Source organism: Cervus canadensis, chromosome 11, assembly GCF_019320065.1.
Source record: "Cervus canadensis isolate Bull #8, Minnesota chromosome 11, ASM1932006v1, whole genome shotgun sequence".
NCBI lineage: Eukaryota > Metazoa > Chordata > Mammalia > Artiodactyla > Cervidae > Cervus > Cervus canadensis.
In genome coordinates this window covers 41001980-41018631 of record NC_057396.1, presented here as the reverse complement: position 1 = coordinate 41018631, position 16652 = coordinate 41001980, and the positions used below count along the sequence as shown (strand labels likewise).

General features: G+C 37.8%; 1 protein-coding gene across 1 annotated transcript; it reads right to left on the bottom strand.

Annotated features, from left to right (window-relative positions):
* Window positions 1-4718: 4718 nt before the first annotated feature.
* Window positions 4719-5663, bottom strand: LOC122450460 (olfactory receptor 10A3). Its single transcript, XM_043482826.1, has one exon. It carries the CDS (start codon window positions 5661-5663, stop codon window positions 4719-4721), a length of 945 nt encoding a protein of 314 aa, XP_043338761.1.
* Window positions 5664-16652: the final 10989 nt, after the last annotated feature.

The following is a 16652-nucleotide window of genomic DNA, read 5'->3' as shown; positions in this document are numbered from 1 at the left end:
GGGAAGACCCAGAGGAATCGGGTGGAGAGGGAGGTGGGAGGGGGGATCGGGATGGGGAATACATGTAACTCCATGGCTGATTCATGTCAATGTATGACAAAACCCACTGCAATGTTGTGAAGTAATTAGCCTCCAACTAATAAAAATAAATGAAAAAAAAAAAAAGAATACACATTAAGAAGGACTATATAAAAAAGATCTTAATGACCCACATAACCACAATGGTGTGATCACTCACCTAGAGCCAGACATCCTGGAGAGCGAAGTCAAGTGGGCCTTAGGAAGTATCACTACAAGCAAAGCTAGTGGAGGTAATAGAATTTCAGCTGAGTTATTTCAAATCCTAAAAGCTGATGCTGTGAAAGTGCTGCACTCAATATGCCAACAAATTTGGAAAATTCAGCAGTGGCCATAGGACTGGAAAAGGTCAGTTTTCACTCTAAACCCATAGGAGGGCAATGTCAAAGAATGTTCCAGCTACCACACAATTGCGCTCATTTCACATGTTAGCAAAGTAATGCTCAAAATTCTCCAAGCCAGTCTTCAACAATACATAAATCAAGAACTTCCACATGTTCAAGCTGGATTTAGAAAAGGCAGAAGAATCAGAGATCAAATGGCCAACATCTGTTGGATCATAGAAAAAGCAAGAGAATTCCAAAAGAACATCTACTTATCCTTCACTGACTACACTAAAGCCTTTGTGTGGATTACAACAAACTGTAGAAAATTCTTCAAGAGATGGGAATACCAGACCACCTTACCTGCCTCCTGCAAATCTGTATGCCCATCAAGAAGCAACAGAACCAGTCCATGGAACAATGGACTGGTTCAAACCTGGGAAAGAAGTACATCACAGCTGTATATTGTCACTCTGCTTATTTAACTTATATGCAGAGTACATCATGAGAAATGCTGGGCTGGTTAAATCACAAGCTGGAATCAAGATTTCCAGGAGAAATATCAGTAACCTCAGATATGCAGATGGCACCACTTTTATGGCAGAAAGCAAAGAAGAACTAAAGAGCTTATTGATGAAGGTGAAAAGGAGAGTGAAAAGCTGGCTTAAAACTCAACACTCAAAATATTAAGATCATGGCATCTAGTCCCATCATTTCATGGCAAATAGAAGAGGAAACAATTGAAACAGTGACAGACTTTATTTTCTTGGGCTCCAAAATCACTGCAGATGGTGACTGCAGCCATGAAATTAAAAGACACTTGCTCCTTGGAAGGAAAGCTATGACAAAGCTAGATAGCATATTAAAAAGCAGAGACATACAAGTGCTCAGGGCTGGTGCACTGGGATGACCCAGAGGGATGGGATGGGGAGGGAGGTGGGAGGGGCGTTCAGGATGGGGAACACATGTAAATCCATGGCTGATTCATGTCCATGTATGGCAAAAGCCACTACAATATTGTAAAGTAATTAGCCTCCAACTGATAAAAATAATTGGGGGGAAAAAAACCTTAAAAAAAAAAAAGCAGAGACATTATTTTGCTGACAAAAGTCCATATAGTCAAAGCTATGGTCTTTCCAGTAGTCATGTATGGATGTGAGAGTTGGACCATCAAGAAGGTTGAGTGCTGAAGAATTGATGCCTTCGAATTGTGGTGTTGCAGAAGACTCTTGAGAGTCTACTGGATTGCAAGGAGATCAAACCAGTCAATCTTAAAGGAAATCAATCCTGAATATTCACTGGAGAGACTGATGCTGAAGCTGAAGATCCAACATTTTCGCCACCTGATGTGAAGAGCTGACTCACTGGTAAAGACCTGGATGTTGGGAAAGACTGAAGGCAGGAGGAGAAGGGAACAACAGAAGATGAGACGGTTGGATGGCATCACTGACTCAATGGACATGAGTTTGAGCAAGCTCCAGAGATGGTGAAGGACAGGGAAGCCTGGCATGCTGCAGTCCCTGGGATCACAAAGAGTTGAACACAACTGAGTGACTGAACAATGACAACTGTATTAGTTTAAGGTCTACAACTTAAAGCTTTCATACATGTATATATTGCAAAACAATTACCACCAAAAGTTTGGTTGATATCCATCACCTCACACAGTTACAATTTGTTTTCCTTATAAAATGTCCTCTCTTGGTGACTTACAATATACAATACAGTATTATTAACTACAGTCACCATACTGTATGTTACTTCCCCAGACTTTATTTACATCATAACTGGAAGTTTGTACTTTTTCACAACCTTCACCCATTTATCCCCCCCCCCACTCCTCAACTCTGCCAATCATTATCTGTTCTGTTTCTTTTTCAGTTATTTTAGGTTCCACACAGAATTGAAATCATACAGTATTTGTCTTTATCTGTCTGACTTATTTCACTCAGGATAATGCCCTCAAGGTCCATCCATGTTGTCGCAAATGACAGGATTTCCTTCTTTTTATGGCTAAACAATGTTCTAGTATATATGTATGTATGTATGTACATATGTATATATCTCATTTTTTATAACTGTTGATAGACACACTTAGGTTGTTTCAGCATCTTGGCTAATGTAAATAGTGCTGCAGTGGTCATGGGGCAGCTACCTCTTTGAGAAAATGATTTTTCTTTCCTTACAATATATACTCAGAAGTGGAATTTCTAAGTCATACGTTAATGCTGAGCTTCCCAGGTGGTGCTAGTGGTAAAGAACCCACCTGCCAACGCAAGAGACATAAAGAGATGAGGGTTTGATCCCTGGGTCACGAAGATCCCCTGGAGGAGGACACGGCAACCCACTCCAGTATTCTTGCCTGTAGAATCCCATGGACAGAGAAGCCTGACAGCCTCAGTCCATAGGGTCGCACAGAGACAGACACAACTGAAGCGACTTAGCATGCATGCATGCATTTTAATACTAGGTGCAACTATTTGACATAACTCCACACTGTATTCCATAGCCATGCATCAATTTATATTCCTACCAACAGTGCACAAATGTTTCCTTTTCTCCAATCCTCATCAACACTTATCTCTTGCCTTTTTGATAACAGCCGCTATAATGGGTGTGAAGTGATCTCGTGATTTTGATTTGTAGTTCCCTTGTGATACTGGGAGTTGGTGATGGACAGGGAACCCTGGCGTGCTGCGATTCATGGGGTCACAAAGAGTCGGACACGATTGAGTGACTGAACTGAACTGAACTGTGATTACTGATATTGACCCCCTTTTCATGTACCTGTTGGCTATCTGTATGTCTTCTATGGAAAATTATCTCTTCAGTTCTTCTGCCCATTTTTTAATCAGATTGATTGTGTTTTCCTGTTGAGTTGTGTGACCTTTTTGTATATTTTAGATGTTAACCCTTTTCTAGATGTATGATTTGCAACTATTTTCTCCCATTCTGTAGGCTGCCTATCATTTTGTTGATGGTTTCCTTTGCTATGCAGAAGCTTCTTAGTTTGATATAGTCCTGCTGGCTAATTTTTGCTTTTGTTGTTTTTTATTTTGATGTAAAATTCAAGAAATGAATGACAATGGAAATAATGTTATACCCCTTTAATACTATCCCTGGAGCAAAAACTAAGGACAGTACGACCTCATGGGAAAGTGGTTCAACAAAGCAGCTACTTTCAAACAGAAATGTTAAGACAGGAAGCAAGCATTAAATGTTCCAAAAGAAAAAAAAGTTCCAAAATTTGCAAGAATAAGAAATTATTCTGGGGAAGATCACACTGTTAATGATGTGACTCAAGGACCATAGAAAATAGACCTAAATGGTTATTCACTGATTTTCTCACAAAAAAAAAAAAAAACAAAAACTATTGTATCTATGTAAACAAAGTGTCTGGGGGCAATTTGAACTTAGAAAGGGAAATTTAACAAAAGTTTCTAAAAACAGTGGTCTATAAGTGAAAAAAAATATACTACTAGTATCAAGTGACACTTTAGGAAGTTTCCATGGAGTTTTCTAGTCCCCAGCCTTGGGTGAATATCTGGAAAAATATCAAAGGAAATCCTGTTTTGAATAATAATCTGAGGAGTTCATGAAGTAGAAACTGTTTGGTCTCCCAAAATAACTGGATTTTGTTTACTCATCCAGGAAGCAGGTTTTTCACTCTAAACTGAAATCTCATCTATTTGCAGGTCTCTTGAATCTCCAGCCTGTTACAGCAGCGGAGAGAGCCTTCAGAAGAGACTGAAAAGTTACAATGATTTTGAAAAGTAATTCCCCAATAGCTATTAAGATTCATAAATACACATACTCTTCATCCCATCAGGCCTAAACTGAGGAATCTGTCATACAGGAACAAAAAGTCAGTACATATGAACAAATGGAAGTAGTTCTTTATTTAAATTGCATCTAAATTACAGTAATCCTGTAACAACCTGAACATTTGTGATAAAGGAACAGATAAATAAATTGCTATATCACATCATCAAAGTTGTGCGCCTATATGGAGTTCCCCAGTGGTCCAGTAATTAAGACTCCACCTCCAATGCAAGGGACACGGATTTCTATCCCTGGTCAGGGAATTAAGATCCTATATGCCCTGCAGAGCGGCCAATAAAAAATAACTTGTACACCTATAGAAAATGAATGTGAACATACTATCATAACAGAGGGATCCTGATATATTTTTAAACTTGGAAAAATCAACAAATTAAATATATTAGTATCAAGAAATGTAAACTATTTTCACCACTATTAAATTGAAATAATGTTCAATCTGGTAGTGAATTAATATCACCTGCATTCTCAGCACAGTCAGAATGTATGTAAATCCACTTTTTTTCGCCATACTTTCAACAAAACTCTTTTCATCTCACTGTTTCGCAAGCTATAGATCAGTGGATTTAGCAGAGGTGTAAGCAACGTGTAAGCCAAGGACATCAGCTTCTTGGTTTCTGGGGAGTAGCCGGATTTGGGTTGTAAGTAAGTCATATTGGCTGTGCCATAGAAGAGGGTAACAGATGTGAGATGGGAGGCACAGGTGGAAAAGGCCTTTTGCCTCCCAGTGGTTGATGGCATCCTCAGGATGGCAAAGAGAATTCGAACATAAGACAAGAGTATCAACAAGAAAGGAACCATAACAATCAAAATAGTGCCAGTGAATGCGTAGATCTCAAACAAAAAGGTATCTGCACATGCAAGCTCTAACACTGGGGGAGTCTCACAGAAGAGATGATTAATTTCATTGGGGCCACAAAAAGGAAAACTAAAAACCCACGATGTCTGCACAGTAGCCACCATGATCCCTGAGACCCATGAGAATATAACTAATTTCGTGAAAACCCTTTTGTTCATAGTCACTGGATAGCTCAGAGGATGGCAGATTGCAGCAAATCGGTCATAAGCCATTGCTCCCAGAAGAAAGCATTCAGTCCCACCAAAAAGAAGAATGAAATACATCTGTGCAAAACAACCTGAAAAAGTGATCCTAGTGTTTTCACTGGAGAGGACTACCAGCATTTCAGGCATGATGACTGCACTGAAACCCACTTCCACCACAGACAGGTTCAGGAGAAACAAGTACATGGGAATGTGGAGGCTGTGTTCTAGGGAGATGGCGACTATAATAATGGCATTTCCCAGCAGAGTCACCAGATAATCAACCAAGAACACCCAAAAGAGCTGCCTCTGTAGTTCAGGAAAATTAGAAAAGCCCAAGAGGATGAAGTCAAACACAGAGCTTTGGTTCTGCCTTTTCATGTCAACAGTGGAGCATATAATGTTTTAAGAACATAGTTTACAAAGTACAAAATCACAATCTAATAGTTCTGAGTCAGCATCTGCATTCAACCCAATCAATCTTGGCAAAAAATATAAAGAGGAGCCCATCCTGATAGAAATCTAGTTTGACAGTTTTGCAGAATGGCTGATTATTGTAACTTAGTAATTTTGTCTGATACATACAAAATAATATCAGAGTTTTATTACAAACACCATGTAGTTTGAAAATCAAATATAGTGTTAAAGCAAACAGGAATATTCTGTAACTTAGATCCCATTCATAAAACACTGCTAAAGGTAACATCTATTTTCTCAACTTTATGTAAATATGAAATTTAAGACCACAAAAAATAAAGCTCATGTTTGCTTATGCTAATCAGAACATAGGGCCATAAGAGGAAAGCAAATGTGGGCTGGCACTGTCCTCATTTCATTCAAAAGGCTCTGAACTAAGAAATATTTAAAGATTTTTGAAAATAGAACAGGTGAGACAATTTGAACTTCCATAAATATAAAAATGCAATAGGTACTTACTACTTCAAAACTGTACACTTAAAAGTAGTAAAACTTACATTACATATATTTTACAATAATAAAAATTCAATGGATTAAAATTTTCAATTAAAAATAACACCTCAAAAAGTGACAAATGGAAAAAGATAACCCACAAAAAAATTTTATAAAATTCTAATAAGTCTAAGTACAACAAAGATGATATATACTTTTTTTAAACTATTCACTAGCTAAAATGACTGAGCTTGGCTTGGTTAAAAGTGACATCTCTCTGCAGAAACACACAAAGAAGGTGTAATTTAAATGTTCCTACCTGAGGTGATCTATAAGTATGTGAAGTGGCTTTATACCTATTGATTTTTGCCAATAGGTCACATATATTGGGACTTGCCAGATGAGAAACATGTGGTGTCAGTTCTCATTGGTGGAATCTTAAGACATAATGATTTAAGGAAAAGCCCATGTTTTACTCACTGTAAACTAGTAATTTTAAGTTTCCCTTCTCTCTCTCTCTTTTGTTCTCTTCTCTTTCTCACCATTAAATTTCTCATCAAGGTGTTCAATTAATCATTAATTATTCAACAAACACTGATTGAGCACCTACCATTTTTAGCTTGTATACTCTGAGACAAACCTTGGATACCAGAGTTCAATAGAGAGCAAACCACACAACCTAAAATGGAAAATAGGGTCTCACTCCCTAAGCTAGTACTTGTAACTCCTACCTCTCACACTGTGCTCTGTTTTTTTCAATAGCTCCTACTGATTTGTATTTAAACATATATTTGTGTGTGTATCACACACTATCTCTCTCACTAAATATAAATCCCAGGATTTCAAAGATTATGCTTTATATGCACTATGCCTATAAGAGTTTCTGATGCATAACAAATGCTAAACCAATTTTTTCTTGAATAAATGAAAACAAAAATTAGGAAAATGCAGACTCAAGTTAGGAATGTTCTATCTACATGAAAAGTAAAATCAGTATAAACAGTATTGGGAGCAAGGGTAATAACAAAAGTATAAGATACTTCAAGGAGGAAAAGATTACTTCTGAATGAGGGATGAGGGTGAACAACTACCTCACAAGCAGTCAAGGGTGGAAGGGCAATGAGTCAGGAGAAAGACAGGAGGAAGGCTAATTTGCTCAAATCAAAATGTATTTGGTGACAGTTTAGCACTACAATGGAGATTTTCTGGTTCTGTGTGACATTGTAAAAATCAATGGGAGTTAACTATGGGAGATGAGAAATCCAAGAAGACAAAGACAGCAAGTTGAAGGCATGTAATGGTGTCTTAAATAAAGGTCATTAGACTATTAGCAAACAGCAGAAGGCAAGTTGACTTCTTTCTGAGTTTGGCTATAGGCATGTACTAAAATCAAAAGTCTATAAATTATTTTTGTTGTCAAAAAACTCTTAAATTAATAAAAATAGACTCTACAGGCCAAGTATTTAAACTAATTTCCAATGGAGAGAAATAACAATGCGTATTCAGTTACAAATTTTAAAAGTGGATAGTTTTTGAGCACTAGAAAATTCAGAGTATCATACAAACAAACATATAAAGAAGGAGAAGAGGGTGACAGAGGATGAGATGGTTGGATGGCATCACCAATGCAATGGACATGAACTTGGGCAAACTCCAAGAGATGCAAAGAGACAGGGAAGTTTGACATGTTGCAGTTCATGGAGTTGCGAAGAGTCAGACATGACTTAGCAACTGAACAACAATAACACAAAGTGGAAGATGAAAAGCATGTATAAAACAAAATGTTTATGATGTAAATAGCAACTGAATATAGATGCTCCACTTAATAACTTAGAGACCCTATTGCTGTCTTGATAGCTCTCTGACATGCAATACTTAGGCAGATTGCTCTCTTTTCTAGATTTTAGTCTTCCAGTTGAAAAAGGTCTGAGTTGAACTTATTTACCCATTCCTTCCCAGTGAAAATCTTCTAAGACTTGATTAGTACACTCCGAATACACACCTCTGATTATTGTCCAAACTTTTTCTCTGAAAAGAAAAGAGCAATTGAATAGCATCAATACCAAAGAATTTACTGATTCAAATGTTTCATCTGTGTTCAGTGTTTCCTGATCACTGAGATCACTTCAACAGCATCTCCAACTATCAATAGAAGATGAACTGTAAATGAAAAACCCACCAACCAGCATATAGCAAGAATCTTCACTTTTTTACCTTGAATCTCTCAACTAAAAGAGCCTAGAGGATCAAGTGGTGGAGTAGAAGAACTTAAGTTCACCTCCTCTCATGAGCACACCAAAATCACATGTAAAACAACCATCAGTGAAAAAGACAGAAACCTATCACAAAAGATCTTCTACAACTGAAGACATAAAGATGAAACCACAATAAAACAGGTAGGAGGGGTGAACCTGCAATATAATAATGTTCGTGCTACGTGATCAGAAGTTTTACCTCTAGTCAAAAGCCACATCCTCATAACACAGCTCAGGGATTCCGTGCACAGATTCTAGAACATTATATGACATTGAATCACATGCCCTGAAGAACCCATCCCCGGAGAACGTGCAATCAATTCATATATGCTTTCTTGTATTTTTGCACAATAACTAAAGAGATTTAAACTTGGCCCCTCAGGTGACAAAGCTCAAGAGCACAAAACCTGGAGCACACCTCATATTCCTATAGGGAATAAACATTTCCCAACACAAGAGATTCAATTGCACCATGATGTCTCTCAATAAGAGGTGGAAACAATTGAATAAAGGTTTAAAATGGGAAAAGAAGAAAGCAGTGAAGGGAGGGTGTGAGCAAAGGCAGGTGAACCAGAGGAGGAGGAATGACTGGATGGAGGTACAGTTTGCAGTGATGAGCTATAAATTAGGACAGGTAGATGGAAGACTCTTTGTAAAATGTCTGGCTGACTTCCCACCCCACCTCCCACAAAGATTTTGATATTTTGCATTATTATACTTATTGAGTATACCTGAAAATCAAGGGACTCTGGGATCAACCTAAGCTGGCTTAAACAATTCAGGAGACTATTGGCTCAGTCCAGCAGAGTGAAAAGATTAATGAATCTGCAGGCTGGTCTTTGTCCAGAACTGGATGATGATGCTGGATTGCAGGTTCTCTTTGTCTGCTGCTTATTGTTGCTTTCCTGGAGTAGCCTGTTTCATTCTCAAGGAAGCTTACCCCTTCTGACAGCAATGAGGCTGACAACGCTTTGGGATTCATTCTATCCAATCTGTGTCCAATAAGAAATGTACCAGTTATTCTGAGGAAAATGAATTTTCATCACAAAATCCAATCCAAAATTCCCTCCCTTATAATTCATTATGGTGGGATGACGCCACATGCATGAACCTATCACAAGCATCAGGCATGGGAATGGATGCCTGATATGAGAGTTCCATGATTCATACCCTGTGAGTCCCATCCCAGGGCCTTCTGACATACTAAAATATTCTATTTCTTGATGTAGGTGATGGTAACCCAGGTATGTGCAGTTTGTGAGAAATCATCAAGATGTAGAATCACAATTTATACATGTTCCAGATATACATTTCAGATACATGCAAGGGGATACAAAGGAAGGAAGATTAATATCAAACTATATTTCAAAATCAATACTAATAAATTTATTTTTAAAAATCAAAATAGAGATTTAACATATTTTCTCAATGATTGGCAAAGCAAATAAAAAACAAAGCCATAGAAATTGGAATATTTTAATAACATTTTCATTTAATGTGGTAATGAGAGTGTAACTATGGAACAGAAGGAACACTTTCTACCTTGCTAACTGTACATTTTCCTGCCAAAATATCTCTGGGATCTTTACAAAATTGATTATTTGTCAGTGAGGAAAGATCAATAAATGCAAATATTTGATAGTCATACACACAATATACTTTGGAATAAAACTACAAAACAACAATTAGCAAAAAACCCTAAAACTCATTATTATTATTGTTAAAATAATTACCCTTAATAAAACCCAAACTTATTATTGTTGTTGTCATTATTATTATAAAAAACCTAGAACATGGCAAGCAGGACTAGTATAGGAATCTAGGTTTACTCAGTCCTTGCTGCACTTTCCTAGTATGTTCAATTAACCATGCTTTCTTTCCTTTATGCATGTTACCTTAGCAGTGATGAGCAATATACTTAATTTTTTTGCTGTTTTGTGTTTTATCTAAATTTATCAAGAAATAATTGACAAAATATTGTATTAGTTTAAGGTTCATAATTTAATGCTTTCATACATGTATATGTTGCAGAATAATTACCACAGCAAATTTAGTTTAATCAATCACCTCACATAGTTACAATTTTTTTTCTTCTGATGAGAAATTTCAAGATGTACTCTCTTAGCAACTCATAGGTATATAATACAGTGCTGTTAACTATCATCATCATCTTGTATATTACTTCCTCAGAAATATTTATCCTATAAGTTTGTACTTTTTCATTTACCATTTTCCCCACTCCCCCTCAACTCAGCTGCTCACCATTTGTTCTCTGTTTCTCCAAGTTTAGTTATTTTAGATTCCAGATAGCAGTGAGATCATACAGTATTTGCCTTTCTCTGATTTACTCCACCTAGCATAATGCGTTTGAGGTCCACTATGTTGTCACAAATGGTAAGTTTTCCTTTTTTATGGCTAAATAATGTTCTATTGTGCATGTATTTTTATGTAAATACCACATTTTCTTTAACTGTTCATCCATTGATAGACACACTTAGGTTGTTTCAATGTGTTGGCTAAAGTAAACAGTGCTGCAATGATCATGGGACAGCTATCTCTTTAAGACAGTGATTTCCTTTCCTTAGAATATTTACCCAGAAATGGAGTTACTGGGTCATATGTTAATATTAGGTGTAATTTCTTTGAGCATCTCCATACTGTTTTCTACAGTCATTCATTGATTTATATTCTCACTAGCAGTGTTCAAGGGTTCCTTCCTCTCCATATCCTCACCAACACTTATCTCCTGCTTTTGATGAAAGCCATTGTAACAGGTATGTAGTGATCCCACTGTGGTTTTGACTTGTAGTTCCCTTGTGATTAGTGATACTGACTATCTTTTCACGTACCTGTTGGTCATCTGTATGTCTACTTGGGAAAATTGTCTATTCACTTCCTCTGCCCGTTTTTTTTAAATCAGATTGGTTGTGTTTTCCTTTTGAGTTGTGTGAGCCCCTTATATGTTTTGAATGTTAACCCTTTACCAGATATCTAATTTGCAAATAGCTTCTCCCATTTCATAGACTGCCTATCATTGTGTTGATGGAATGATTCCTTTGCTGTGCAGTTTTTTAGTTTGATATAGTCCCTCTCGCTAATTTTTGCTTTTATTGTTTTTTCCCTTTTGTTGTCAAATTCAAGAAATCATTGCCAAGACCAACATCAAAGAGATTATCCCTTAGAATTTCTTCCAGGAGCTTTTTCTTTCAGGTCTTACATTCAAATCTATAATCTATTCTGAGTTGATTTTTGAGTTTAGTATAAGATGAGGGTCCAATTTTATTATTTTGCTTGTGAACATCCAGTTTTCCCAATATCATTTATTGAAGAAACTATTCTGTCCCTGTTGTGCATCCTTGGTTCATTGTTAAAAATTAATTGATGACATATGCATGAGTTTATTTCTGGATTCTTTATTGTGTTCTATTTGTATATGTGTCTTTTTATGCCAATGCCCTACTGTTTTGATTACTATAGTTTGTAATATAGTTTGAAATCAGGAAGTGTGGTTCCTCTAGCTTTGCTCTTGATGATCAGGATTGCCAAGACCACACTTTTCTCAGAGTTGAATATTGAACAAGGATCTATCCATCTCTGATCCATGAGGATAACTCCAGTGGACAATCCAGAGCTCCCTGTTGGGGTGAGAAGACTTTTCCAGGTCTCCTTGGCTGTTGGGGTTTATTCCTGCCCAGTCTTGTTTCAGCATTTTTTTATTTTCCAGATGTTTGCACTCCTAACTCCATTTCAATATCTGCTACCTAGAAAAGCCAGGGAACACAGACAGTACTCAAAGAAGTTAGCCAAAGGAGGCCATAAAATAGGATTTGGTAACTGAATCTTACCATCTGATGGGTCTTATAGTTCCCATTCATTTTGTTATGTGAAACATGGACATCTCCTGGCACAACTGAGAAGTTCAGTAGTAAAAGCTTTCAGATGGTGACCTGGAATAATGTAGCCCTGGTGGGAAATGTCTGGATAGTGAAATGATTCAGGTATTGAAAGGTAGGAAGGAAGACGGGTTGATAAATCAAAGAATAATAGAATTATACAGTTGTTACTATATTACTTTGATCCCTGCAGATAGATAACAAAAAGGTGACCATAATCATCACCGTAGAAAACTAAGTATGAGAGCCAAAGAGTCTTTCAGTACTTCACAAGAACCCTCATCTCTTGCTGTGGCCAAGCAGAAAAAGCTAAATCAAATCCAGGGTTTTAAATGGCTAGACTTCAAAGATAGTTCAATGCTTAATCAAGAAATGTCTGTTGTGCCAAGGTTGGAGTTGGAATTGGAAAAAAATCTAAGAGTTTGACATATGGATGGGAAATCCGGATAGATATCTCCAAGGACTTTCCCTCCAAGATATCTCTGAACCTTCTGATGATTGAGAACTTGCCAATCCCTCCCCATTAAGAGCAAGAAGACTACATAAGGTAGATTCAGGAAGATAATCATGAATTACTTTCATCTCTGCTCTAGGAATCCAGGCCTATTAATACAGTTAAGTCATATAAACCCAGTCAGAGACACTAGACCAGATAATGAAAAAAGAGACTGTATCACAAAGGAACTGCAAGATCTAGCTGGCCTATACCAATGGAGGTCAGAAAACCCATGGTACTGGAGCCTGAGGGTACTGGATCAGGTGGCTAGTACTGTACATTAGACTGGAGAAGGAGAGTTTGTTGCCTTGGACTGGAAAGAAAAGAAAGGAAGTTTGGCAGTGAGGAGATCTAAGATTGATACATGTAGATGGACACATAGAGTAGGCATGAAGTGTGATGATCCTTGTGTCCTACATTAACATCCAATCAAGTATATTAAATGATTCAGCCAGTTTCTGTTGGCAACAGCCAAGTGATGGCTGATATGCATGCATGAGTGTGTGTGTGTGTGTATGTGTGTGTGTGTGTATGTATCTGAAGGATATAGGTCTCTAACAAGGTCTCTGAACACATATGTTTAGTTGACTGTCAGCCTGGGGAGCCAGCTTTGAACCCAAAGAGAATGTAGATGGCTCCCCTGAATGCTAGAATAGTGCACAGACTACTCTGAAAGTCAAACAGTTCCCATAAGGAGAGGAATTCAAGAAGATGTGAAACTACTGCTTGTTATGTTTATTACAGGGGAAGTCAAACATCACATTTATGATCAATCTAGACAGCATGTTAAAAAGCAGAGACAAGTGCTCGGGCCTGGTGCACTGGGAAGACCCAGAGGAATCGGGTGGAGAGGGAGGTGGGAGGGGGGATCGGGATGGGGAATACGTGTAACTCTATGGCTGACTCATATCAATGTATGACAAAACCCACTGAAATGTTGTGAAGTAATTAGCCTCCAACTAATTAAAAAAAACAAAAAACAAAAAAAAAAGCAGAGACGTTATTTTGCCAACAAAGGTCCATCTAGTCAAGGCTATGGTTTTTCCAGTAGTCATGTATGGATGTGAGAGTTGGACTATAAAGAAAGCTGAGTGCCGAAAAATTGATGCTTTTGAACTGTGGTGTTGGAGAAGACTCTTGAGAGTCTCTTGGACAGAAAGGATATCCAACCAGTCCATCCTAAAGGAAATCAGTCCTGAATATTCATTGGAAGGACTGATGTTGAAGCTGAAACTCCAGTACTTTGGCCACCTGATGTGAAGAACTGACTCATTGGAAAAGACCCTGATGCTGGGAAAGATTGAAGACAGGAGGAGAAGGGGATGACAGAGGATGAAATGGTTGGATGGCATCACCGACTCAATGGACATGAGTTTGAGTAAACTCCGGGAGTTGGCGATGGACAGGGAGGCGGGGCATGCTGCAGTCCATGGGGTCGCAAAGAGTTGGACATGACTGAGCGACTGAACTGAACTGAACTGAAACATCACATACTCTCTGAGATACTTAAGATGATCTTTGTTCTGAGATAATGAAACTTGTGACAGATGTGTCATATTTGAAGTCAGAGAAAAGTGAACATCCCCTATAACTGGCTATACCAACATGTCAAGAGATTCCTAATATCTTGTGAGTCCCCTGATCCAATCATTTTATTGACATGGACTACATCATGAAAGAGCTGAATACAACAGAGCATTCTAGGGAACTTGGGCATGGATTTTTGAGAAAACAGTTTATTGAACAATCTCTTCCATCCAGATCCCTCTTCCCCTCAGATCCCTCCTAAGATTTCCTCTCAGGGACTGTTCTACTACCAGCTCCTGCTTAACTCTTGTGCCTGTCCCGTCCTCTAGGTCTGCTCTAGGACTTGAGACTAACATCTTACCTCAGACTGCCATCTTCTTATTAGTTAGAAAAGTATTATTTAGCACTTATTCTATCCCAGGCCCTGTATGAAGCAATTGGAACACAGGGGTGAAGAAATTCATATAGTCACTACCCTTGGAAAGCTTGTATTATGGAGTGTAGCAACCAAACAATAAGAGATCACACATTTATTAATAATTATATAAAGAAAACTCAAGCTAATAAAATCTTTATAATGGAAATGAGAGAAGTAGAATCTACAAAATGTATCTAAAATCAGCCAGGCAACTGTAAATTCAGAAGCAAAAAGAATATTAATCCTGTCTTTTACTACAGTTTCAAGTTACATATGTCAAAGTGATACAAAGCCCCCAAGAGGAAAGACTCAGCAGCAGCTCCTCTAAAGTTTCTAAGCCACGTGTGTGGGTCACATGCTAGACTCTCAGGGGACACCTCATAGTCAACCCTGTGGTCATCAGAGGGACCTGTTAGACCCTCACCCATAAGATGTTACCCCAATATAGGTACTTTTCTTCATTCTCCATGTTTTCTCTGCTTCCCACTGTTGGGGAAGGAAGGCAAGTGGAACTCTTCAGAGGTAAGGAAGATGAGGAGGATCTGTCTTTAGAATAAAACGTGAAAAAAAAAAAAACAGATTTTATGCTGTGAAGATTAACTTCTTTGAAGCATTTGTCTTACATTAATCCAATTAAGCTAAGAATGTCTGCTCTTCCTCACCTGTGTCACTTTATAGACATTTCTGGCTGTTCTCTTGGCAACCAGGTGCAAGTTATCATGAGGAAAAGAAAATCCCATTTTGATGCATTAAATAAAATTTAATAAAGGACTATGAGGGGAAGGGCAGGATATTCGAAAGGTGAGTAATGTGGGTAGGGTAGTTGTGGTTTGGGGAGTCAAGGATGTCATCTCAAGGGAAGAACATATTTTAAGGGGAATATAAAGAAAGAATATGAATTAATCAGTAGCAAAGTGGAGTGAGAAAAACATATCAGATGAGAAGGAAGGCATTTTTTTACCAGCTCCAGGCAAGAATGGGATAGTGACTTCATAAAACTGAAAGCAGACATTGCACCAGAAACGGGTAGATGAGTGGATGACTGTGTGAGTGGGCAGAAGTGTAGCATGAATTAACAGAAAGAATGGGCAGGGACCAAATCAAGCTGGGCTCCATAGCCATGTTAAGATTTTATTTCCTACATATCGCAGAAACCCACTGAGATATTTTAAGCAAGAAGAGACATCCTAATTACATTTTGAAAGTTCACCTTTTTCCTCTCCACACTGATTGTGGTTGGAAATTTTGGTGTCACCTGCAAGGCCAGGAGAGCATGATTTCAAGAATCTTACTAGCTGCCATGAGGTTGAAGCTGGTGTTTCCTGAATTGCTACTTTTTGGAGTAGAATTATAAACTAGCTGTATTTTGTCACAGTTGGTACCAAATGGAGAAACAATGTAACTCTGAAATGATCACATGTGCGATCAAACTTTGCCCCTTACCAGATCAACTTCTATTCCTCCCCTGGGATGGAGACAGAGATAAATGTGACTTCTGTGATCTTCCAAAGTTAGTGATCATCCAGTAAACTGTAAATTCATCAAGGTCAGAAACTGTATTTCCCCGGGCACAGTCTCATTAAAACTCATCTTAACAAAAACTCATTGAATGAATGAATGAGTATATGCCAATGAATGAAAGTGTATGCCAAAAAAAAAAGAACAAAAATCAAAACAAAGCTGTATATTTGGCTTGGGTTTAGGCTTCAGAGATTTTTTTTTCCTAAATGGCCTTATTTAACTGGCCCCTCTAAGGGCTATGAGAAGGAAACTTCACTCAGAGACAGCATTTGATTAAAAGGACTTCCAAATGCCTGTTTAATGCCTTACTGAAAAGAAGATTATACAAGATTCAAATGTTACTCAAACTGG

Coding starts and splice junctions, on each gene's coding strand:
- LOC122450460 (XM_043482826.1), bottom strand. CDS start 5,663: ATGAAAAGGCAGAACCAAAGCTCTGTGTTTGACTTCATCCTCTTGGGC.